We start from the raw sequence: 27,737 nt of genomic DNA, 5'->3' as shown, positions 1-27,737 counted from the left end.
GCATTTAGCATTACCTATCTGCGAGAAAGATAGGGCAAGTCCTATCTTTTCTCGTGCATACTGTTAATGCGCAAGAACCCCGATAGTGAAAATGAAAGCTTTAAAATCAATGGTTTTGTTTCGTCTCATTATGTGGCTGTGGTTTTCGGATCTGAGTCTAATTTAATATCTGTAGATGTCTCCTCCAAGTCGTTGATAAAATGAGAATGAGAAATTGTAATCTGTATGAATGGGCTTTATCTACTACTTTAGCTACTTTTCAATGATTTATTTTTATGTACCTGCATATCTATAGAAATATGTAGCAGAGCTGAATTTGTTACTTGAATACATTAGTTGCAGTGCTTGTGCATCATGTTAAAATCTACCTTTGATTTGAGGGTTCGCAAGGTCATACATTCCAGAATTACAATTATATTAACATAGTATGTTAGGCCGAATGAAGACAACGTCCATCTAGTTCAGCCTAAATTACATATTAGGCCACATTCAGATGTGGGGGATTTGCTGTAGATTTTTGGCGCAGAATTCCCACGGAAAACCTCCAGCAAAATATAGTACAAGACATTTAAGGAAGTATTTTGCGTGCAAAATTGGCCCACACGATACGCAGAGAATAGAACCCATTGATCTCAATGGGTTTGTTCTCATTTCGTTTTTCTGCACGCATGGAAAAAATTGCAGCATGCTCTATTTTTGTGCGCATTTGTGCACCAAAGGTCACCATAGAAGTCTAAGAGGGTTGCAAACTCAATATGCGCACAAATGCACAATTCCATTAAAAAAAAGAACACATTGACCTCAAAAGGCTAAATAGCCTTTTAAATCATGGTGAGGATGTGTCCCATGCCCATGTGAACATGGACAAAAAGTATGATAAGATGTCAATACCCGCGTAAAAGCACCTTGTTCATGGTGCACATGTGTTACATTGAAAGGTGCACAATTACACGTAGACACATGCAGAAGCCCTAAGGGAATGCTGTGGAATTTGTAGCACATGCAGATTTTCCTGCAGATTTATGCTGCATGACACTTCTGCTATGTCTGAACATGACCTAAAGGCACCAAGGAGTCTTTAAGGTGATGCTTCTTGGAATAAAGCATGCACCTTGCTCGAGAAGGAAGAAAATTCTCACTAATTCCACTTATAATATTAGAGCTTAGTTACATGGGCATTCTTTCATGCGATTTTTTTTGTGCGCAAAACTGATGCGCACAAAAAAAAATCGCATGACAGAAGCCAGCATCACGACTGAAAAAAACGCTGCTAGCTGAATTCATGAATGGGTGAGTGAGAGCTGCCTCTGATTGGCTGAGGGCTGTGACCAATCAGAGGCAGCCCATTCAGCAGGCGTAAAATCCTCACCTGCTGAATACTACAAAAAGCAGTTCAGGAGAAGAGCCAGCTGGACGTGGCTGATCTCCGGCAGCTGCAAAAAGGTGAGTATATATTTTTTTTTATTTTTTACACTTTTTTGGGCGGTTTTCAGGGAAGGGCTTATATTTGAAGCCCTTCCTCCGAAAATTAATACAGCGCTTGCCGGCAGACCATTGCTTTCAATGGAGCCGGCTGCATTGCCGGCTCCATTGAATTCAATGGGAGAACATCGTTCTTCTCTGCCACAGCTGTTACAGCTGTGGCAGAGGGGAACGATCTTTAGTATATGTTCTCAATGGGGTCGGCATTTTATCTACTCTTTGCTCGCTAGATATACTGTTGTTTGCCTGTAACTATGCCTTGTTGGGGTGGGATCTGTATAAGACTGTCTAAGAAAATATTTTTCAGTCATTAAAGTTGGCTTCCTCCCTCCTCTCACAACTTGCATCCAACTTAGTTCTAGAAAAGTCACTTGCAATCTGTAACCAAAAATATAGCAAATTTGGATTTTTCATGACTCACATGTCGCAATCGCATCACCCCATAGGTTGAAGCATGACCACATTCACAAAAACACAATACAATTTTGCAATCTTGCAAAGTTGCTGTGTAGTCATAGCCTAACAGAGTCTTAAGACATGAGTCAAGCTTTCAGTAAAACCAGAGAGATACATCTGTATACAGCATTATTTCGATGTTGTTGCTCTTCGTCAGTACAAAGTAGGGTTCTAGTTGATTGCCATAAGTAAATCAAATTTACCATGGCTTCCCAATTTTTGCAAAAGTCTGCAACCTGCACATCATAGACAAAAACGGGCTGCCATAAACCCAATTCTGTGGTTTGTTGGTGTCCCCAATGGGCTATCAAAGGAAATATGATATCCCTGTAGTTACATTTTGACTGCAGACCATCATTTCCAAGACAGGACATGCATGTTGCTCATGATATCAATTTAGAATTTTGCTAAAGAAGGTATATTAGAGAACTGCAGAGATCGTATGAGCTTGTGTACCTTACAAAAAGAAATTCAATTAATACTAAAGATGCTCTTCTGCATCTGACAAATTCAGCTCTTCTATAACTGTTGCATTTCATATATATTATATGCAAATTTAAATATTAGTAAACTTTTACTGGTTAAACATAATGCATACATAAATGTAAGAGCAATTCTAGATCTGGCAAGTTAAATCATTGTATTTTATTCCTTCAAGATATATAATGACCATCCAGAATTTGAGTGGCCAGTGGTAAATGCCAATATCTCTGGCTCATCAAGCAGTGCCTATGATGGTATAAGTTCGTTATTGAAGACAGAACATAAATCAAAGTCTGCTCACACTAAGTCTGTCCATTTTGGAAGTTGTGAAGAATTTCCACTTCCTCCTCCTCCTCCGGATATTTTAGAGACAGATGAAATTGCAGATTTTTCCCAGTCCCCAGAACCTCCAAACTCTCCTGAAAGATATGCATCAGTTGCCCCTAAAGATGTCTATTCAAAGCAAAGAAATTTATATGAGCTGAAACGTTTATATAAGCATATCCATCCAGAAGTGAGAAAGAATTTAGAAAGCGAGTATATCAATCAGGTTTCTGACATTGTAAGTAGTCAGTATGAGCAAAAAGGTGAGGTGCAACAGGCAAGATCTGTATTTGAAAATCCTGTTAGTAGCCCACAAAAATGTCTTAGTCCCGAAAGAGAATACTTGGAATGGGATGAAATTTTGAAAGGAGAGGTACAGTCTATGAGGTGGGTCTTTGAAAATCAACCTTTAGATACAATTAAAGATGAGTCACCTGAGCAAAGTCACATTAAAAGTATTGGAGAGCAAGAAATTATAGCAGGAGGGGATGTCAAATATACAACATGGATGTTTGAGACACAGCCAATTCACGCCCTTGCTGTGGATTCCTCAAGCTCTTCAGAAAAAGCTGAAAAAGTACCAGAGCTTGCTAGAGGAGATGTTCGAACAGCAACATGGTTATTTGAAACACAGCCATTAGATTCTCTGAACAAAATTTACAAGGAAAATGATTCTGACACAGCTTTTACTTCTGAAGACATTTATGGAGGAGATGTAAAAGCTGGGAGATACTTCTTTGAAACTCAGTACAATGATAGGTCACTTTCTTCTGATGAAATGAAAATGCTGAGACTAAAATCAGAACTTCAAGGGTTTAAAGGAGATGTCAAAAGAACTATAAAACAATTTGAAACTGAACCTATATATGTCTTACAAGACAGCTCTGGGAAAGTACTTGAAATAACAACTGTATGTAGGGAAGATATTGAAAAGGGAGATGTTAAAACAGCAAGATGGATGTTCGAAACACAACCTTTGGACATGATTAATCAAGATAAAACTCAGGTCAAAGTTGTCAAAGGAATATCTATGGAAGAAAGTGTTAAAGGTGGGGTTGGAAAGGCAAAGTGGTTATTTGAAACACGTCCCTTGGACTTAATTAAAGAGGAGGATGATTCTGTTACTGAAAAAGAAGCTATCATTGGTGCAGATGTATATCAAAAATGTTGGATTTTTGAAACTCTACCAATGGACATTTTAAAAGACAATGCTAATGAAAGGCCTTTAGAGAGTGAGGAGATAATAGGTGGTAATGTGAGTAATGCAAAATATCTATTTGAGAATGTACCAATGGATGAACTCAAAGAAAATGCTGAAGTAGGCAAACTTAAAAAAGTAATCACTACAGAAGAGGAAAAAGGAGATGTTCGCCATCAAAGATGGGTTTTTGAAACACGTCCACTTGAACAGATTAGAGAGGAAGAGAAGGAATATATTCGGACTGTCCATCTTGATGAAATCCAGAAAGGTGATGTTAGTTCTTGCAGAAATGCATTTGAGAGAGAAGATTGGCAAACGGATGATTTCTCTTATAGAATTCAAATTGAAGATGTTGATAAAGGAGCTGTCCAGCTTAACAAGAAACTTTTTGAAACAACACCTCTGTATGCTATACAAGATCAGTTTGGACATTACCATGAAGTTAAAACAATTCGCCAAGAAGAAATAGTGAGAGGAGATGTCAGAACATATCAATGGATGTTTGAAACAATACCAGTTGATCAGTTTGGTGAAAGTGTTGAAAATTATCAAGTTATAAGAGGAATCTCTTCTCAAGAAATACAATCTGGGGATGTCAAAAAGGGAAAGTGGCTTTTTGAGACCCAGCCACTGGATTCTATTAAATACTTTAGCCACGATGAAGATGAAGAATTGGTAAAACAACAGAGAAATGATATTGTCAAAGGTGATGTGAGGACATGTAAATGGCTTTTTGAAACTCAACCAATGGAGAACCTGTATGAAAAACAAGAAATAATGACAAGTAGTGAAGAGATCCAGAAAGGAGATGTAAAAACCTGCACATGGCTTTTTGAAACACAGGCACTTGATGCAATACATGATGAATCAGAGAGGTTTACACATTTGGAGAAAGAGGAAGTCATAGGTAGAGATGTGAATTCGGTTTGCTTCCTTTTTGAGACACAAAATTTAGAACACATACAAGGAGAAGAAAAGAAAGACTTCAAGAGGGTGGTTGAAATTGATATTCAGTCTGGTGATGTCTCAGCCATGAAATATGTTTTTGAGAATCAGGCGCTAGATGAAATTAGTTCTAGTTCACAAGAAGTTCTACAAAAGATAAAAAACATTAAATCAGAGGACCTCCAAAAGGGAAATGTCTTAAATTGTCGATGGCTTTTTGAGAATCATTCTATTGATGAGATCAATGAAAACCATGAGAAAAATAAAGAAGTATATGCAATCACAGATGTCCAAGGTGGAAATGTAAGAAAAGGTTGTTTCATATTTGAAACTTTTTCATTAGACCAAATTAAGGAAGAAGATTCAGAAAGTACCATTAAAACGGTGAATGTGGAGGAAATATTAAAAGGTGATGTAAAAAACTATACAATGATGTTTGAAACTCAGCCCCTTTATGCTATTCAAGATAAAGAAGGATGTTACCATGAAGTAACAACAGTACAGAAAGAAGAGGTCCTTCATGGCAATGTTCGTGGAACAAGATGGCTATTTGAAACAAAGCCGCTTGACTCTTTCAATGATTCTAATGAAGTGTTTGTTATCATGGCCGTAACACAAGAAGATATTCAAAGAGGGGATGTTAGTTCTGTAAGATGGAGATTTGAAACTCACCCACTCGATAAAATTTCTGATGACGATAAAACAGATTTTCATACCTCTGAAAATATAATAGGTGGTGATGTGAGAGGTAACAGAGAGCTATTTGAAAAAGAGAAAAAGAGTCAGGTTGTGCGAACTGTAAGCATCAGTGAGATTAAAAAAGGCAATGTTAAGACATCTACTTGGTTGTTTGAAAACCACACTCTTGATGAACTTCATGGAGAAAATTATGAGGACATTAAGAAAGTGACATTGGAAGATATCCAAAGAGGAGATGTCCAAGAAGCAGTTTGGCTATTTGAAAATCAAAACTTGGATTCAATTCGAGATGTTGATGAAACTGATGAAAAAGCACAGAAAGAAGAAATTCCACAAGCTGATGTTAGAACAACAACATGGCTATTTGAAACCACACCATTACATGAATTTAATGAGTATAAAATAGAGAAGCAAGAAGTCATTGGGAAGAGTATCCACGAAACACTCAAAGAATTGTATAGCCAAAAAATTGTTAAGTCCCATGGGCTTATTTTGGAGGCAGATGAAATTGGTGATGTCCGTATGGCCAAATTTCAACTCATGAATCAAGAAATTCCAAAAATAGAAAAGGAAGAGATTATAAGGGGAGATCTTCAAAACATAATGATGAACTTGCTGTCTCAACAATCATCTAGTGAAAAAACGGTGCTTTTAAATGAAGAAGAAAAAGGCAACATCAGCTTGACAAAATCACAGTTGATGAATCAATCAACTGACATACAAGCAATGCAGGAGGACATTATTGGAGGCGATACACAGGAAGCCATTAAAAACCTTCTCAGAAACAAGGATTTTGCAAAACAAGGAATACTGATTCAGGAAAGCGAGAAAGGTGATATAAAAATGACTATCTACTCTCTATTTAACAAAAAGGACGACTATGATTTTCAGCGGGATGAAGTGGTAAGCGGAGATATAAAACGTGCAATTCACAACTTAAAGACCTCCATCAGGTCTGGTGAGAAGAAGGAAAGGTTTAGAATAGAAGATTCTGAAAGAGGAAATGTCCAGTTTTTTACTACTTGCATTGAATCTGGAGCATTAGATTACTTAAAAAGATTACATGGACAATTCGAGGATATAATGGTGAAAGAAACCAATGAAGAAATTCTTGGAGGTGATGTTGAAGCCACAAAATTGATACTTAAAAAACAGCGATCCCAAGTGGAGCGAACTGTTGAGGAATCAGATATTATCCCCGGAGATGTCTACAATACAGTTAAAGTTTTTCTGACTGAACCAGAAAATAAATCATTTGATGTAAATAAAGAAGAAATTGTTAAAGGTAATTTGCAAGCAACTTTAACTTCTCTCAGCCAAGCCATAAATCAGGCTGTGGTAGTAGAGAAAGAAGAGATTATCAAAGCTGATCTCCCAGCAACACTGAAGTCTCTTACTGAATCACACTATCAAGTCATGGATAAGGAAAAGCCAGATGTCATCCCTGGAGATATTCAAGGAACCATTGATTCTTTAGAAAAAGCTGTAAAGCAGAAGAATGAGTTTGTTAAAGAGGAAGTTATTCATGGTAATGTTGAGGCTGCATTAAAATCTTTAGAAGAAGCAAAACAGTCTGTAAAACAAATTGAAAAAGAAGATATTATCAGAGGAGATATATATACATCCAAGCAAAGTCTGCTGGACTCTTCTACAGAACGAAATTATTTACAACATCAGGTCAGCAGTCAAGGTGATGTAAAAAGTACCATGAAGACACTACTACAGCCTTCTCCCCAGATAGTCCAGCGAAAAGCAAGCATTGAAGGTAACGTGAAAGACACAATGAAAGCTTTTCTAGACTCTAGTGCAGAAAACCATGAACTTTCTCGTATAGGAGACATGATAGATTGTAAAGAGACAAGGGTAGGTATTGATAATCAGAAAACGTCAACAATTAATCAAAGAAATGTGCAGAATGTTAAGAATTTGAAACACAAAGTTTCAGACACAGCCATGAAAGCCGATCACAAAAGCACACAAAATATTAATGCTTTGCAGCACAGAGTTACCAACTTGAACAAAGCTGAGGAAAGAGATCTTTATAATTTGCAGAAGACTTCAGCCAGCAAAGCCTTGAAGAAAAGTAACGCAAGTTCTGAAACCCAAATTGTAACATTTCCCAAAGAGCAAAGTAGTTCAGTTCAAGAATTTGGCAAAAGGCAAAAAGAGAGGTCGCATTTAGACCTAATCAATCAAAATAAGATAATGAATCAAACTACTCTGGTTTCCAATGTTAACACCTCTAGAACCACCATTATGGATATGACTGACACTGTAGGCTTCCAAAAATCAGACCATAGTCATAAACAAATAAATCAGCAGTTCTACCAGCCAAGAAAAATGGTTTCAAACAACTCATACAACATTCAACAGGCACAGGTTTTAGATACTATCAATAATAATGTTGACCTTGTGCAGAAAGAAGTGAAGTCAGGGGATAAAATGTCATTGCAAAAAGAAACTCAGAATAAACATGTGATCACAAAGAAAGCAGTCCAAGAAATGAGGGAAAATAGCAAAACAATGTCTACTAGAGGGGGTCGTCAAATTTCAAAGAACATCAAAGTTGCAACTGATAAGGAAGATACTTTAACTAGCTTCCCTCCTCCTCCACCACCACTACAGCTCCCTTTGACAGAACCTCCACTTGCACCTACACCTCCGCCACCACCACCTCCACCATTGCCGACTCAGTTTTCTCTTAAGGGGTATACTGAACCTGAGTATTTTCCTTCCCCTCCCCCACCAGTAATAGATAAGATAGATATTGACATTCTTCCACCTCTGCCACCAGAAATAACACCATCAATTATAAAATACAAAGAGAAAAGCAAAGAATCAACCTTGAAAAAAACAGGCTTTCAATCTCATGAGCAGTCAGTCACAACTAACAAAGAATCAAAGACTCAATTCTGCAAATTTTCAGCAGAGCAATCAAGTAAAGAATTATCACAGAAATATCCCGACAAGGAAAAGTCTAAGAAGATTGTAAATCAAGGACCTGATGTGCTTCCAAAGTCTAGGCTGCCCATCTTTCATACTAAATTGAGTACTATGTCAAATACAAAGGATAATGAAAGCAAAAATCTTACCAAACAATCAAACACTTCTGAATGTGAACAAATAGTTAACACTAGCCAGACTCATTCAGGTTTTTCTGAACAATCAGAATTTCATAAAGACTTAGCAGTTAATAATAAACTAAGTTTAAGCGCCAAGCAAAGAATGTTCTATTCACCAGCCATATCTCCAGTATTAAAATCTCAGACGTTATCTTCTGATTCGAAAGCCTTTTCTCAAGAACAGGCATTCAGTAGGGAAACTGAGAACTTCAGTTATTCAACTGCCCAAGATTATGATCAGTTAGTTTGTGATCAGGAACTTGAAAGAATCCATGAAGAGTCTTTAAAGCCCAAGAAAAAAGTTGTTCCTTCATCTCCAGCTCACACTAATGTGACCAAGATATCAAAACTCAACACAAAAAGTAGTGAGGTTAGCCATGTTAATGAAAGTAAGACAACCATCTCTGGAGCAATAACTCAGATGAAGGCTGATAATATAAATACCACTCAATTAAGTGAACAAGACTTAGATCACCTGACATGTGATCGCGAATTAGAAAAAATCCATGACGAAACATTGAAACCAAAGAGAAAGTTGTTTACTCCAAGTAGAATGTCTCCAGCTATACATGCCGAAACTCCAACACCAAAACCATACGTCAGAAAATTTAAGACTCCTTTAATGATTGCAGAGGAAAAATACCGTCAACAAAGAGAGGAAATGGAAAAAAATAAGAATAAGACGGTGTCTCAGGTTTATATACCAACATCTCCAGGAACACAAAGAAAAGAGATTTCAGCAGAGCGTGATGCCATCTTGTCATTGTCAACAGATTCATCAAAAATAGCAGTAACACCAACAAAGGAGGTAATTAGTACACAATATCAAGTGAAGGCAAAGAAAAATATAATTACTAATGAGGCAACTGAAGAATCATATAAGTCGAATAAGCAAAATGTGACACAATTAGTGTCATCATCAACAATACCTAGCACTATCCCAAAAGGTCACATACTCTCAGAAGAAACTCAACTGACTCAGCAACAAACTTCACAGGGTTTAAAAGAGAGTATTGCACAGGAGCAAACAAATAAACATGTACTTAACAAGTTTGAAAAGTCAAAACAGATGGATCAATCTGAAATTACAAGAGTGTCTTCTCCCAAAGCCATTATTAACGTTAACCGGGAAAGCCTAGAATCAGCAAAATCTCAAATGGCTGTCCAAGCTGCAAATAATATTGCGAGTATTAAAAAAATTGAACAGAATGCTGTTGTGATGCGGCAAAAAGAAGAATCTCATACCACCAAAAGAACTGAAAATAGGCTAAGTCAAGAATTAAAGATCCAGTCAGTGTCTCAAAGCTCAGAACAAAAACAGACTGAGTGCATAAGTAACAACCAAGCAGTGACTAATGAGAAAGAAACCAAAACAGTGCAAAACCAATTTACAGGCTTGGGCGGCATGGTGACAAAAACAATAGAGTCACCAAAACTCCAAAGAAGGCTGCAAATCAAAAAAGACCAAATTGAAAGTGAAGTTGAAGTCATACAAAAAGTCACTGCAGCACCTGGTCAGACCGAAAAACCAAAAAGCTTCTATAAACACCCGATTCATCAGCAAAAAGCCCCTCTTCCACCACCACCACCACCGCGACCAAAATCTAAAGAACCACCGGTAGCATCAGAAAGTGTAGCAAAAAGTACTGCTGCAGGAATCAAAGAAACACATGCAACAAAACAAACCTTGGAAAGGAACTTGAATGTCCATTCAGAATCACAAAAGCAACAGGAGATCAAATCATCCGATGTTATTGAATATCTTCGGAAATGTGAAGAACTGCAGCAGACAGTGTCCAATGCAAAAAAATTGGAATCAGAACCCCAAACTTTGAATATTAGTACATTTAGAACATTCCTAAGCATTGTTCCTACCTGGTTAATCAGTCCAGAGAAAAAGAAAAATATAGCAGATTTGGCCTCGTCCAGCAGTATGGATGATATGACAGATCAAGTATCTCAAATTAAAAACCGTGCAATGGACTTGAAGTCAACTTTTGAAGGCAATATACAAGAAGCCATGAGATCATCTTCATCTTCATTTTTGAAACGAAGGAATGAACCCAGTACTCAGAGTGAAGCATCACAAAAGAAGATCACCATGGTTGGAAAAAAAATTGAGATAGCAGGTAGACAAAGAAAAATCAGCAATGATTTTGGAAGACTTCCAAGTGACATGAGACAGACCGATATTAGGGCTTGTTCACCTTTGATGCGGTTGAGATCTCCATCACCTACTTATATTACTATAGAATCTACAGTAAGACGTACTGATTCCCCACAGAAAGAAAGAGTTCCTTCTTCATCTCCACTCCCTAAAGAGCCAGTGACTGTACCAATGCCACCAGTGCGTTCCACTACACCTAAAATATCGTCCCCTTCCTCCTCTCCTCAAAAAAGCCATTCTGAGCAATTGGCAAAACTTAAAGACACCACTGTCAAACTCTCTCAAGGAAAAACAAAACCTCGAGCCATTACTCCTATTCCAGTCGTAGTTGAGAAAAAATGTGAAATAATTCATTCTCCTGCTACTCTGCGAAGGCAGCTTAAGATAGAAAGCCATACCAAAGAATCTTTGAGTACCACTCCTGTTCCTGCAGAAGTGACTGTCAGCACAGACAGAACAGAAATTTACGAGGAATCTAGATTATCCGAAAAACAAACACACTCTGAAAAAGATCCAACTCACATTCCAAAATGGCTGGGCCCAGATATGGACACTTTGGATGTAAAATCAGTCTCACAGAAAACCAAGCTCGCTTCAGATCCTGTGTTTGAAACAAAAAGAAAAAATGTTTCCATGAGAGATGGAGAGACTCTCCTTAGAAAAACTACACTAGGAGGTATAAGCGAAGGACACATGACAGCCTCAAAGGAAAGTGCAAGTTCTCATTTCAGGACCCCGAGTAGTAAATTTGAAAGTGAACAACAGAAGGCAGTACCCAAGGAAGACCAAAGGGTGTTTAATGAGCTTCCTTCACAAAGGAAAGCTAGAACTGTTCCAATAAGACAGATTAGAGATCCAAGGGAGAACACTAAGAAAATATTTGTAAACCGGCATGATGAGAGCCAAGAACATTTATGCAAACCCATGATGCATCCTGAAACCATATTGCAAACTTCTGGTGTTGAAAAGATGGAGAGCAAGGTGACCAGGTCAAGAACTTCACAGAATGCCGAAGGCATGAAAACTGGTTTCGAATTCAAGCATGCACCTCCAACCTATGAAGATGTCATATCAGGTCACATGCTCGATATTTCGACTACTGAATCCCCAGAAGACTTATTGAAGAATTTCCAAAAGACGTGGGAAGAAAGTGAAAGAGTATTTAAGAGTCTGGGCTATACTGTCTCAGACACATCGGAGGTGATCAGCAGCTACCACCAAGAGGAATTCATAAGCGGTAAATAGGCATAAGGTTTGAGGCGTCCCTAACAGACTAAAGGGTTTGCAACCATGGAGTGATCTTTGCGGTTCAATTATAATAATGATAATAATAGTAGACACTAACAAAACTGTTTTCTTAGAGATTTTCTTCATCTATTTCCTTTCCTGTTATCTTTCTGAAGGCTTCTTCCTAACCTCATGCTATGTGTGTTTGTGACTAACAGCGACTGCTGTGTTGACTGTAAAACAGAAATTAATCTCAAGGTAAAATTGAAATTATAATTTGCATATGTTTGCATGCTGATTGGTCCCGTTAAACACGTTTTTGCATATGATTTCAGATTTGTGAAATTGCATACATGCTTACTCTAACAGTTGAATATGACCCAGTTTATTATGTGATCGAACAAAACACTTTCATATCACGGTACAAAGAATGAATTAGCAGTCATAAAACATACAATAGTGTAACAAAGTAAACAGCTGTCCAAGCAATCCACCAAGTAGCTGGAAGTGAGGACGGCTACAAAGTGTATCTTGCTCTGGAGGATCCAACCTGTCCATGCACTAGATAGAAGACATAAATTACAATAGGAGCTATGGAATGCTTTATATCTCCTGCACCAGCATCGCAAGGGAACTGAACACTTGCAAACAAGTTACCCTGCGGATTATTACCCCTTTCTAACCTGTTTTTTATTGCTCCATATGACTCTTGTTATGCATCCAGTATTCTGCCAAGAAAATTCATGGAATTTCTCAATAGGCGTCTTGCTTAACCTCATTCACATCAACTTTTATGAACTACCACATTGACAGTATTATTACCCTCTTTAAAAACAATTACTCTGATTTAGGTTGAATAACCTATAGGGACCGGTAAAGCCCCATTTAAACGCAACGATTATCGCTCATGACTTGTTCAAACAATGTCATACAAGTGATAGTTGTTGCGTGTAAATGCTACCATCATTTACTTCTTGGCTGAAGGATGATTTTAAGGTGAGCTTAAAATCCATTGTTTAGCTGGAATGTAGATAACAGGGACCATGTGTTCTGCACGGGAGTCGGAGATTACATTGTATTCAGCCAACAGCCCATGCCAGAACAATGGAGCTGTATGCAGAGCTCAGACCACCTGCTGAGTTCTGCAAACAGCTCCTGGAGGCTAATTTACATACAAATGAAAATTGTAAAGTACTAAAGGACATTAGTATGCATTGGCACTTTATGCAAAACGATCGCTAAAACTGTCAATCTTTCAATCCTTTAACCCTTTCCAATCCACTGTCTGATGTCTAAAGACATTATGATTTAAGGCTGTACAGCTCCGATGTTTTTAAGACATCCGTCGGGGTTCTCTTACTGTATATTGCCAGCCTCTCTGCTGTCGCAGCCTATCCAATGTGTCACCTCATGCAGTACTGGCTTTAGCCAGCAGATAGAGCCGTTGTATAATGGCAGAAAAAGAGTAAGCCCCGTAGGAAAACCAGGATACAAATTGGATTGGAAAGGGTTAAAATATTGTATTTGCATGTAAATGGTCCTTAAGCAGTTTTGGAGATAGTGACAATTGGGTACCTAATCCTGATGGGTTTATAGGCGCCTTATGCTACATAAATTAGTATCACTATTCAATGAGGTTTGCCTGCAAGCACAAAGTTGTATGCCAATTACATAGACATTTCTAGAATAGTGGATTGTTAAAGGGGTTGTAACTTGGATCACAAGTTGTCCCCTATCCAAAGGATAGGGGATAACATGTTGATCAGTGGGGTTCTTACCATCTAGACCCCCACTGATCCCAAAACCAGGGTGTTACATGTCCACCACTTTCCTCACTGTGGTATTACTGCACCTTCCATAATGAGAAGGACACTGAATGGATTGCTGTTTATGCAAAGCATGCTGACGCTCCATTCACTTTCAATGAGACTGTGGAAATAAATAAGCGGCAAGCACTTAGGTATTTCAATCAGCCCTAATGAAATTAATGGAAGGTCAACTGTGCATGCTCAAGCAGCGCTCCATTTATTTTGACATTACTGCAGAGAGAGAAGCATCTCCACAGTAAAAGGCTGAGGAGGACACGGGATGCCCATTTTTGAGATGGGTGGGGGTCTCAGTGGTGGATAGTGGATAACTTGTGAGCCTAGCACAACCCCTTTAAATTGTATAGACAGCAGATCCACTATAGTAAGAGTCTCCAAACTGGCTCTACAGGTTGTAATACCGCAGAAGCTGAAGAAGATGTAGTGCCAATGTGCAGATGAGTGCAAATATACCCTTTTTGTTCACTATTTCAAGCTAAATCTATTTCAGTAGGTTTACCCACAGTCCTTTGCAGAGCCACAGATAAGAAAACATGATATAGTGATACCTTTTAGTTCTGCTCTGATGCAGCCGTAATTATGGCATCAGTTCTGCCTGTACATTGCAAACTATACTAGAATGATACTTCCAGCATTTAATACTAGGTTAGTCATTGCTATACAAAAGACTCCACCTAAGCCTGCAGTTAAGTCTCTGTCTCCTTGATCAGTGCTGTTATGATATAGAATACTCTATAGAGCTTTACTGTCTGACTAAATATAAATCAATACAATATAATTATTCAGGAAAATGCCGCACATACTGCAACATCATTAGATTGTCTTAGAACGGCTGAAAAGTAGTATTGAGTGATGTTATTGTAACTGGCATCTTGATATTCTCAAATAACATTGTCTGACCCTCTTTTAATGAACTTCAAGTCTGAGTCAATATTCTCAAAGACGTCTTTTATCATGGAATATGCATTAACATAAAGTAAGTTAGGTTCGGGGCAGTTTCCTCTAATTGGCGCATAATACTGGAACAGATGCCGGCTATGTTAAAAGCAAAATAATGCCCTTGAAGGTGCATAATGATATGAAGGATCAACCTTGGGAATTTAGTTATCATTTGGCTCTTAAGTAGTGATGTATTGTAGAAAGTTTCAATGCAGCATTTACACTGGTGTGCCAGAAGTCATGGGATAGCAGTATATAAATTAATTATGAAGTGGCATTACCTGAAATGATGGCTTGGGAATACCCATACCTGTAGAAGTTGTGAAGTGTTAAAGGGGTATTCCAGGAAGAATACTATTGATGACCTATCCTTAGGATTGGTCATCAATAGTTGATCAGCTGGAGTCTGTCACTCGGAACCCTGACCAATCAGTTGAGCGGACACACGCTGTCAGTGCCGTAAATACACAGAGGTCGAAGCTAAAGCAGTGGAAATCTCTGTGCCAACCTCTGTGTAGTGGCCAGCGCTGGTAACTGCAAACACGGCTCGCATTGATTTCAATGAGAGCCATGCCTGCAGTTACGAGCGCCGGCCACTACACAAAGATTGGAGCTGAGACGTATGCTGCTTCCGCCCCGACCTCTGTGTATTTGCGGCGCTGACAGCACGCACCCACTCAGCCGATCAGTCAGGGTCCCGAGCGATGGACTCCAGCCAATCAACTATTGATGACCTATCCTAAGGATAGGTCATCAGTAGTATTCTCCCTGGAAAACCCCTCTAACTTGTGAGTGAGGCTGAACATGGCCAGCGTGCTCATGGCAAGGTGATGTGAATTATCAGAATTATCGGTGCCAGATTGATGAGATAGTTCATCTCTTAAGTTGTGCAGGCAATTTAACATTACTTGATTCAGTGTCATGTGTGTACTGGGAAATTGTCATTGAACCCATGATCACCCACAGTAGGCAGCACAGTGACCATCCACGGGTGCCTTAATGATTGTGACCAGTGGTGTATGGTTAGAATTGTCCATGTGAACAGATGAGCATCTCCTGCAGAAATCACATCCACGGGGGGCGTGGCTTGACCGCTGCAGGAGATGGAGTCCTAATCCCGGAGCTCCGTCTCACCGGCACCCGCGGGGACCTGTCACAGCAAGCAGAAGCAGCCAAAATGGGGAAGACCGGCAAGGAGAAGGGAGGGGAAGCGCAGAGCACCCCCAGAGCCGCCCGGGGACAAGCTGACATGCAGCGCTACCTCAAGGAGCGGGGCGCCCGCTCACCTCGTCCCCTGTCTAAGATGGCGCCGGCTACAGACTCCGCAGCAGCACACAGTAAGGAGGGGGAGGAGGGGGCCTCATCGGATGGAGAGGAGGGAGAGAGCGTGTCCAGGAGCTTTATGAGGGAATTATTCTCTCAGGCTCTGCATCCCCTGAAGGCAGACTTATTAGAAATTAAAGAAGATTTGAAAAACATGGGCCGCAGGGTGGAGGAGCTGGAGTCCACGGCGGCAGCCATTACGGTGCACGCTACTGACATGGAAAAAGCTATCAGAGAGCACCACAACCAGATCAATAAGTCCTTAATACTCCAGGAGGATATTGAGAATAGAAATAGACGGAATAATGTCCGTATAAAAGGGCTCCCGGAGTCGTGGGCAGCTGAAAGCTTAGAAATTAAAGAAGATTTGAAAAACATGGGCCGCAGGGTGGAGGAGCTGGAGTCCACGGCGGCAGCCATTACGGTGCACGCTACTGACATGGAAAAAGCTATCAGAGAGCACCACAACCAGATCAATAAGTCCTTAATACTCCAGGAGGATATTGAGAATAGAAATAGACGGAATAATGTCCGTATAAAAGGGCTCCCGGAGTCGTGGGCAGCTGAAAGCTTAAACAAAGTGGCCAAAACCATCTTTAGTCAGCTCCTTGGTGAGGACAGAGCAGCAGCTATCTGTATTGAACGCATACACAGAGCGCTCAGACCGTTGCCCCCTGCATCTGACCCCCCGAGGGACGTAGTGTGCAAAATCCTCTCCTTTACGGACACCAGTGACGTATTTAAAGCCGCAAGAGTCTCTAAGGACTTAAAGTTTGGGGACGCGGCTATACAAATTTATCAGGATCTGGCCCCGTCCACCTTGGCCAAACGTCGCTTGCTGCGACCGTTATTGGAGGCGCTAAAAAGCAAAGGGATAAAGTACGCATGGCTATTCCCTTTTGGTCTTGGAATAAATCACCAGGGCCGCAAAATAAACATCCGTACCCCTGAGGAGCTTCAGCAGTGTTGGCAGCTACTGAATATCGATCCCGTGGAAGTACCGAGCTGGATGCCGCTACCGGAGCTTCCAAGGTTCTCTGTGATGCCGACGCCAGAGACTTGGCTGCCAGTTACAAGCCATAAGTCCCCTAGGGGCAAGAAAAAGAAATCAAGGGAAGATCTGGATAAGTTGGACGCCTGAGCTCCCTAGGGGAAGGATATGTTCCCTGCGTTTTGTTATTGCGAGTCTGTTGCTCGCCTATATCCGGCGTTCTGAGCCTTACGAGGCATCCACCTCAGGAAGAGTTTAACATGGAAGCTCGTTGAAAGACTATCCGTTTCCCCTCGGAGGTGTGGTTGCCGGGTCCGGGCGGTAAGACGACGACGTTATCAGAGTCCGGAAGTTGAGTCCCATGTTAGAGACTGAGGGTGACCCCCACCCAACTTTCTTGTTCGCACGTTTATAGATCTAGTAGTGTAACAGCTTAGCGAATAAGATGAAGATGATAATAATAGTGGTGTCTACTATGGCGAGAATTGCATATTATTATCCGTCTGTACTAGATCTATTGTAATAACTGTTTCCCCAACGAGACAGGTTCCCCGACCGTGCCTGTCAGATCAAGCCAACTACCTATAGCCGTAGAACAGGTCTTGCCACGGCAACACCTAATTGGCTCGCCCCCAAGAGAGGGCTCTGATTTATATCAGACCCTCTGGCTGAATTTTCCAGCCTAGTTAATTGCAACTTTATTTGATATTACAAGTAATTTTCTAAGCTTTATTGTTTGTACCGCTCTTTTTATTCTTTGTGTATCACATCCCCCTCATACCTTCGGCTTTCCCCTCCCCTTCCTCCTTCCCCCCTCCTATCCCCAAAGGAAGATACCTGTGCATAACTAATTGTTTTTTTTTTCATTGTTCACCTTAAGTAATCTTTAATGGACGACCTGCGATTCACTTCGTTCAATGTCCGGGGTCTCAACGCGCCGGCGAAGCGACATAACATCGCCCAGCTCCTCAGGAGATACGGTTCGAAAATAGTACTTCTTCAGGAGACGCATTTCAAGGGGGACAGGTGTTTCGCGCTGCAAGGTAAGACATTCCCCCAGCACTTCCACAGTTCACACACCACATCAGCCTCCAGGGGGGTGTCAACTTTATTCCACAAATCCGTCAACTTTGTGTGCGACTCACAGTATACAGACGGTGATGGTAGAGTCCTGTATCTAAAAGGCTCCATCAATGGCCTGCGAGTCACGGTGGCCAACCTATACGCACCGAATACTGACCAGGTAACGTGGCTGGTAGCACAGTTGGAAGTCCTAAAAAATTTTGCAACAGGACAGATAATCCTCGGAGGAGATCTGAACCTCACCATGAATCCTCTCTTGGACTCCTCCACCTGTCGTTCCCATATCTCTCAGCGTAAACTGAAGAAACTGATTAAAAAACTACAAGAGCTGGAATTGATAGACGCCTGGCGCCTATTATACCCAATAGACAAGGATTATTCCTTCTTCTCACAGGTGCACGGTACCTTTCAAAGACTGGACTACCTGATGATTTCCTCTAGTCTCCTCACATCGCTGAAGGGGGCAAAAATAGATACGGCCACCATCTCAGATCACGCACCAATACATATAACTTTGCAGCCTGCACACCAGCGTCCTAGGGAGTGGAGATGGAGGCTGAACGCCTCCTTATTAGATAATAAGGAAGATACATCTGCCCTTTCCGCCCTAATTGAGGAGTACTTCCAGATCAACTCCCAAGGAGAAGTGAGTGTCCCTATGGTGTGGGAGGCCCATAAGGCTTATGTCAGAGGGTTGCTAATAGCGCTAGGCTCCAGGGTCAAGAAGAAAGCCCAGAAAGAAATTGATGATAAGCTTATACAGATCGCCAAACTAGAGCAAAAAGCTAAACTCTCCCAAACACAGTCGGTTTTAAGCCAACTAACGGAATTGAGGAAAGACCTCAGGTTATGCCTCAATGCTAAATTCAATAAAAAGCATCTTTACTGGAGGCACACTGTGTACATCCAAGGCAATAAGGGGAGTAAGCTCACCTCGGCACTAATTAAAAAGGCTCGGGCTAAAAATACAATTTCATCTATAAAAGATAGGACGGGGAAAATAGTCACCTCCACTGCAGGGATCGCCAAAGAGTTTCAACTCTTTTATGCAGATTTATACAATCTCCAACCTCATCACCCCACCGACGACCCATCCAAATCAAAAAATATAATTGATACCTTCTTGCAGCGGTTACCCCTGCCAAAACTAACGGATGAGGAAGCCCTCTCCCTGTTATCACCCGTAACACAGGAGGAGATTAAAAATTTAATAGCTGCATCCCCCCCCAATAAAAGTCCTGGCCCCGACGGTCTGTCCTTGCCTTATTATAAAACTTTCCAACTGACACTAATTCCCAGATTGACCTCCTTATTCAATGCTCTTCTGGCGGGAGCTTCTCTTCCCAGACAGGCACAAGAGGCAGTGATAACTTTAATTCATAAAGAAAATAAAGACCCGGCCCTCTGCAGCAGCTACAGGCCCATATCCCTAATCAACCTGGACGTCAAGCTATGGGCGAAACTACTAGCGGAGAGACTGTCCAAATTTATCCCCAAGTTAATTGATGCAGAACAGGTGGGGTTCGTGAGAGGACGGGAGGGCAGGGATAACTGCCGAAGGCTTCTGCATGCGGTAAATTACGCCGAACTCCACAATATCCCTCTGGCCCTCATAGGAACGGACGCCGAAAAGGCGTTTGACCGGGTTGACTGGGGATACATGAGGTCTACGCTGCTGCACTACAATATCCCGCCAGAGTTCGTCTTAGCTATTTTCTCCCTCTATGCCTGTCCCTACGCCAGATTGAAGGTGAACGACTCCTTATCTCCGGCATTTGACATCAAAAATGGAACAAGGCAGGGCTGCCCCCTGTCCCCCTCTCTCTTTATCTTGGCCCTGGAGCCTCTGTTGCTACAAGTAAGACAGGACCCCAACATAACGGGCTTGGCCATTGGAAACATGCTACTCTCTGTGGCGGCTTTTGCAGATGATGTCGTTTTCCTAGTTACAAAACCAGAAACGGGCCTTCCTAGACTTGTGGATCTTCTGAAGGAGTTTGGTAAACTCTCAAACTTTAAGATCAACTTTGAGAAATCCACAGCCCTCAACATCTCTATTCCCTACTCAAGGTACGTGGTGTGCAAGGATGCCTCCCCCTTCACATGGTCTGAGACATCTTTAGACTATCTGGGTATCAAGATTCCCAAGAAGCTCAAAAACCTATATAAGGCCAATTTTGTTCCTCTCCTAGACCGGGTCAAAACGCTACTAACAAACTATGATATACCGTTCATATCCTGGTTTGGCAGGAGGAACATATTGAAATCTTATATTTTGCCAACAATCCTGTATAGGATTAGGATGATACCTATCTACCTCCCACCTAGTTTTTTCAGAACACTACGTTCGATGTTTACGAACTATGTATGGAGACAGAAGAGGCCGAGGCTGGCTTATAGCCTAATGATTAGAAGAAGACGTGAGGGTGGCATGGACCTCCCGAATGTCCAAGATTATTACAGGGCCGCGCAGCTAGGCTATTGGATGGACTTAGTACATCCTAAAAGGGATGGCCTTCTACCTAAATTAGCCACAGCCAATAGCACCAGGGGATCCCAAGCGGATTTATGGTACCCTAAAAGGAGCAGTTACAGATCCGGAGAATTTAATCTCCTCTTGAGAGGCCCATGCGAGGTATGGGATGACTTAAGAGCAATCTTAGCACCTACCCCCTCCCCGGTTTCTCCTCTGAACCTCATTTATAGGCTGATGGATCTATCATTAGACCCAGTCTCCTCCGCGGTCTGGACGAAATTCAAAGAACTCACAATAGGAGAACTACAGAACCTAGCACATTTACCGGCGGGGGAAATATTAATCTCGCTGCTCCCGGAGTGGAATCCTTCCTTTCTCCTTAGAGCTACAGTCGAAACTGTTCTGAAAGAATTTATTAGGATACATAGATCGACCAGACCGCGGACCCCATTTGAGCGCTCTCTAATGGAATCCGGCTCAAAAACTAGAAAAATCTCTAACATTCGTCGACAATTTATTGCACCACATCCCACAGCTAAACCAGCGTTCCTAGTATCCTGGGAAAAAGAACTGGGCATATCATTGTCACATGAAGATGTTGACAACATCCTCTACACCTCATATGGGCTCTCTCCATGCGCTCTGGCTCAGGAATCGCATTATAAATTATTGATAAGATGGTACAGGACTCCCCAGTGGTTGTGTGCGTATGGGTTGGCAGACCACGATAGATGCTGGAGGTGTAATGACAAAACAGGTTCATATTTGCATATTTGGTGGACGTGCGAGAAGTTGACACCTTTCTGGAGGGGGGTAGTGGAGGTGCTGGAAAAGATTAAACAGAATTTCCGCCTCACTCCGGAAATAATGTTTTTATGGAAGACGTCCTCCGCGTTCCATCCGCGTAGGGATAAGTTAATAGCACATCTAGTTGACGCAGCAAAGGCGCTGATCCCATTGCAGTGGCGGTGCGAGAAACCTCCCTCCCTTTCTCAATGGAAGGAAAAAGTCGACATGATCTATAATCTGGAGGAGCTGGCGAGTTGGCAAAACAATTCGTATGACAAATTTTTGGAAATCTGGTTTCCGTGGCGCGATTTGAGACTCCTGGACGTATTGGCAGTAGTGAACTGAACCAACAAGGTATCACTTTCCGTACTCCCCTATCCCTCTCCCCACCCTTGTCTCCCCTTCGACTACCCCACCACCTCTTCCTTACTTTAATGCTATCCTGCTCTGGTCGAGATGTGAAGAGGGCCTCCCGCCTCCATTTGCTGTCATCCTTGCCTAGAATAGAAAAGGGGACGTGCTAATTGGCGGTTCCCTAACTGGGTCGATTGTTTGGATGGCATGGGTAGGAGAGCGAGACGCCCTGCACTCTATATCATTTGTTTGTACTTTACTCAGCAGTATCAGAGTTTACTTGTATATGTTCCCCCCTTTGTTATATGTTTACAAAAATGTGAATAAAAATTGATTTGAAAAAAAACATTAAAAAAAAAAAGAAATCACATCCACATTCAATGCAGGAAGCCACACACACTTATCCTACAGTGCAGTGTTATTTAGCTTCCATGGGAAATGGAAGCTGAAGAACCAAAACATCAGGCATAGTGCCTCACCTGGGCTTGTGAGGTTGCGAGCTGGCTCCTAGAGGACTGGTAAGATGTGACATGGTCTGTTGAGTTACAGTACCAATTGCTTCAGGATGCTGGTAGGGTTCATGTGTGGCACAAACTCTATGAAGCCATAGACCCCAGTTGTGGACAAGGCATTGTGCTGGTTGGTGGTGTTTCCATATTGGTGTAGGGTGGATTCTCATGGCATGGGTTGAGTTTACTGGTCCTCCTAAACACATCATTGACCAGTGCTTACATAGTAAAATAATATGTTAGGCCGAAAAAAGACATATGTCCACCCAGTTTAGCTTATTTCCACTCCTATATTGCTTGCTAAATTTCACTGCTTGGTAAACATTTTCAGCCCTTCATGGACTTCACTTACCTCCACAATGATGGGATATTCCAGCAGGATAACGGACCATGTATCAGGCCCAAGTTCTCTAGAATTGGTTTTAGGAGCATTCTGGAGAGTTCCTACGAATGGTGTGGCCTGCCCATTCACTTGACATGACCTCAATCAAGCATTTATAGGATGTGGTGGAGAAATTCATTCGTGCCAGAGATCTTGCACCTTCAAATATCATGGTTATCTAGATAGCATTGCGCAACAGAAATTTGTGACATATAGAGTTGTTGCATTTTGCTGGCCAAAGAGGGTCCTACACAATATTAGTTTCTGTTCCATAACATTTGGCAGGTCAATGCACGCAGCCATCTCTGTCTTTTCCACAGAAGTGAATGGAGCGGTAGCCATGCATGCACACTGCTCAAAGAAGGAACTCTGGAGCTGCCATTATCATGATCGCTCATCATATATTTAACACCTATTGTAAAAACTGTAAACACTCTTATTTAGCCATATTATGGTTCCATACAAACACAGAATTGCATGGAGCCGTAATAGATGACAAACAGAAGTCTATGGGGCCATACTGTACACCATATAGCACTAATTTCAAATGTGCCATGTTTCATCGGAGGCCGTATTCCTCCCTAGAAGCATTGCTTCAAGGAGAGAATAACTCCACATTATGGTGCAATACAGAGCACGATTTGGTGCCACATGTAGTACCTATACCCACCATATAAGCTATGTGCCTGGCTCTACCATGTGCGTAAAGTCTAACTCGGTTTCCACATAATCCATTCTCATCATGATCATGTCATACTTTTTTGATAATGGACAATGATGCATTGGGGTTTTCCAGGACATTTAAAAAATTTTAAATGAGCTTAAAATGGAATAAAATTGAAAATTTCCCAGTATCGGCTGCATGGAACCTGGAAGAAGTGGCCAGCAGTCACATGCCATTCATTGTGCAGGTGTCCACTCAGCCACTCACAGGCTTTAGCGGCCATGGAAGAATCATAGAATTGTAGAGTTGGAAGGGGCCTTCAAGGTCATCTGGTCCAACCCCCTGCTCAATGCAGTATCACTAAATCATCCCAGATAGATGTCTGTCCAGACTCTATTTGAAGATTTCTATTGAAGGGGAACGCACCACCTCCCATGGGAACCTGTTCCACTCAATGATCACCCTCACTGTCAGAAAGTTTTTTTCTAATATCTAATCTGTGTCTCCTCCCTTTCAGTTTCATCCCATTGCTTCTAGTCTTTCCTTGTACAAATGAGAATAGGGCTGATCCCTCTGCACTGTGACAGCCCTTCAGATATTTGTAGACAGCTATTAAGTCCCCTCTCAGCCTTCTTTTTTGCAAGCTAAACATTCCCAGATCCTTTAACCGTTCCTCCTAGAACATGATTTGCAGACCGCTCACCATCTTGGTAACTCCTCTCCGAACTTGCTTCAGTTTGTCTATGTCTTTTTTAAAGTGGGGTGCCCAGAACTGGACACAGTATTCCAGATGAGGTCTGACTAAAGAAGAGTAGAGGGGGATAATGACCTCACATGATCTAGACTCTATGCTTCTCTTAATACATCCCAGAATTGTGTTTGCCTGTGATTGGCTGAGCAGTCACCTGCAATGAACGGCACGTGACAGCCCACTGCTTCTTCCCGGTTCCATGTGGTGGGTACTTGGGCTGCAGCACTGGATAGGGAGCGGTCGGAATAGGTAAGTATTCAATTTTATTTCATTTTAAGCCTGTTTAACATTTTTCTGTGTGTCCTGGAATACCTCCTTAAAGTTGATTCCTATTTATGTTTGTCTTCCATCATGGTAAAATAAAGCATTCATATACTGTACTGCATGCCAGATGTATGGTCCTTCTAGTCTATTGTAGATACATGATACGTTTCTAACACTATTCTGGATACTGGGATAAATATAGTAAACGTGTTCTGCAAAATTTGATAGACATTTTAATGTAAGGCAAAGTCATAACCTTGTTGGACAGGTAAGGTAAGGTCTTAGGTTTGAGAATCATTCTTCAGAGCTATAAGAATTATGTGTGCACTGAAATAACAGCATGCAATGATAATACAGAAATCTGGTGATCTTTATAGTGAAACTGAAATGCCTTGTTTTTGTATCCTGTAGAAAATGCTTCCTCAGGAAAAGGAAATGTGCATGGCTTGTCAAAAGAAGGTTTACCCAATGGAATGCCTGGTAGCAGACAAGCAGACTTTTCATAAAAACTGCTTTTGTTGCAACCACTGCAAAAGTAAATTAAGGTACATAAATAATTACAAAATATGCTTATTGTGCTTGAATTTATATTCTGCATTTTTTTTTCCATTTTGCACATACTGTCCAGCAGGGAAATTTCCAAACCTGTGCCAAAAGTGAACCTCCAACATATACATACTGTATGTATGTCACACAAGTTAACCATAGCCTCCCATGTTAAAAATGGTAAAGAAACTTTTACCATTTGATATTTTTCTTTTGGGATACCTATATATTCTTTACACTTTTCTATGTTACTAAAAAAGTATGTTGGCGTATACCTCCATTATTTTGATATATGCTGAGATAATGGAAGCCTAATGATGCATTTGGTATATGTATCTGGAAACCTCTACACACTTACATTGAACTTACATAAAAAGCATCATATAGACATAACCTAACTGTATGTTCAGAGATAGCCAATCGTAACTGGCAATTCATCTGCTCCATTCATCTCTATGGTACTGTGGAGATAGTCGCTGTAGTCTGCTTCTCTTTGACAATCTCATTGAGCACATAGCTCCTCCAATGTCCCATTCATGTGGAGCGACGTGGGACCCCAGTTCTAATGATCACTGCTTATCTCAGTAATTGGACTCTCACTGATTAGTAGTATTGAGTGAACCAAACCAGTAGAACCTTGTTTCGTGTCGAACTTTACTAAGTGTTCAGTTTCCAACAAACCAAAACTACGTTTTTAGCAAAGTTCTACCCAAAACAGGGCTCTACTGGTTCGGTTTGCTCAACACTAATACCAAACACTGGTGTATAACACTGTCTAAGAGCTGTGTATAGCGCTCTTAGAGTGTTTTGTGGAGCTTTTATAGCTCTTAGACAGTGCCATACACCAGTTTTAGGAGTGTTGGTGAATTTCCAGTTCTATTCAAACTAGTTCAGACTAAATTAAACTTTTTGTAAATGTTTAGCAAATCGGCTTAACTGGATCTTTTGAAATAAGTCTATTTCTAGGGACAACCCCTTTGTGTCTACACAGACTGATGAGCCTGTGAAGAGGAAGGTGCTGTATTTAGTGCCTTTATTTATATGATGATTTGGGACTGTGGCAGTGCAGACAGTATGAATTGGGGAGATGACAGCCTGGGCATTATGTGCTAAAAGCATATTTTTCAGATATTACATGATTAGTCACTCATCTGCTTTATGGCCAGGGTATTCGGAGGCCAGATATGAGGTGATCATCAGATGACCTCTTTAAGCTCAAATAGGATATGCATGACGTATGCCTGATGTGTTATTAATTAATTATTAATATTTGCAATTGTTTTCTACATTTTTCTCAACTTTCAACACAGTTTAGGAAATTATGCATCTCTCCATGGACATATATACTGCAAGCCCCACTTTAAACAACTCTTCAAATCCAAAGGAAATTATGATGAAGGTTTTGGATATAAACCCCACAAAGAACGATGGAATCTGAAAGTGAAGTCTACAGATGCTGATCCTCGAGCAGAAAGACAAGACAAAAATAAATCATTAGTTAAGGAGTCAAGCACGGCAAGTAATCCTCAAAGCGTAAACTTAGATGAAGAAACCAGTAGTTTAGATTTTGTCAATTTGAAGACATCCAGCGATAGGCGTAAACTCAGTGTAACATGGCCTCCTTCAGAAGAAAGCAGTAGGCAAAATTCTGTGGTTGAGAAAGTCATAGTAAGCAAACCAAAGTGGCCTCCTGAGGATGGTATGAAGGATGTAGATGTGGTAAGGCCTCCTCCTGAAGGAGGAGAACAGGGCAAACCTGAAGGTGAAAAAACAGCTAATATATATAGAGAAGGGAAAGATGTTGTGGGTGAAGTTCAAAGCTTCTCAAGCGACAAGAAGAGATTTTCTGGAATTAGTGCTGCAAGTTTGGATAAGGAAGAAATGAAAAATGTAGATGGTCTGGTAAAGGTTACGAAAATTGATGGAGAGGAGGAAGAAAACCATACAAACCCAAACGCTAACAACAACAATAATAATAATAATTGCAATATTCCTTATACAGAACATAAAGAAAGTCTACTGAATATGCCCAACGTCAAAGTGTATTCAGGGAACATCAACGGATCGGAATTGGAATTAGATAACCCAAGGATTCATCTTGACAACATTTATTTTGCAGGCAATTTAACTATGAAAATCCAAACCTATGAGACAGGTGACTTGAGTTCACTGGATAATAATCTTTGTATTTCTAAAGAAACTTTCTGTCGGGATCCTGTTACAAATAAGACTGTGGATTTGGAGAAAAATGAAGCTGAAATATCACATCGCTGTAATACATTTCAGAAGAAAGAAATGACAGAAGCAATTGTTCTGCATGGCTTGTCAACACAGTCTCTCGCTCTCGAGAAGCCTAATGCATGCAGTTTGCAGGGCAGAGGCATAAATGAGCCATGTGTTATAGGTAGAGAGCCAATTCTACAAAGTACTTTCAGCACAGGTTTGAAAGGAACAAGAATGAAAGACAGTGATGCATGTCTTGAAGACATGGAATATAGTGTTACAGCCTTAAAACCAATGTTCCAAGACATCGATTGGAAAAATACAAACCCTCCTAGTGTCTAAAAAGGAAATGATCTTCCTTATGAAGTATATGAATGTAGATGGTCACTTACTTAAAAAAAAAGGTTTTACGTAGAGAATAATTGTCAGTCAATGCTATGAAATGTTTATGAGGCTCTGTTTCCAAAAAAGTCTAATCTGTAGTCTTGTATATGCTTATCTGCACTCAGGG

General features: G+C 40.9%; 1 protein-coding gene across 2 annotated transcripts in view; it reads left to right on the top strand.

Annotated features, from left to right (window-relative positions):
- The window catches only part of XIRP2 (xin actin binding repeat containing 2), a 190,051-nt gene extending 163,607 nt beyond the window's left edge, over positions 1 to 26,444 (top strand). For both annotated transcript variants that reach the window (XM_066575911.1, XM_066575912.1), the window contains exons 7-9: positions 2,597 to 12,116; positions 24,869 to 25,002; positions 26,314 to 26,444. In XM_066575911.1, coding sequence (XP_066432008.1) covers positions 2,597 to 12,116; positions 24,869 to 24,963 — 9,615 coding nt within the window. In that variant the 3' untranslated portion in view covers positions 24,964 to 25,002; positions 26,314 to 26,444. The remainder of the gene's footprint in view (positions 1 to 2,596; positions 12,117 to 24,868; positions 25,003 to 26,313) is intronic.
- The last annotated feature ends 1,293 nt before the right edge of the window (positions 26,445 to 27,737 follow it).

Source organism: Eleutherodactylus coqui, chromosome 8, assembly GCF_035609145.1.
Source record: "Eleutherodactylus coqui strain aEleCoq1 chromosome 8, aEleCoq1.hap1, whole genome shotgun sequence".
Lineage (NCBI taxonomy): Eukaryota > Metazoa > Chordata > Amphibia > Anura > Eleutherodactylidae > Eleutherodactylus > Eleutherodactylus coqui.
This window is presented reverse-complemented; position numbering and strand designations above follow the sequence as displayed.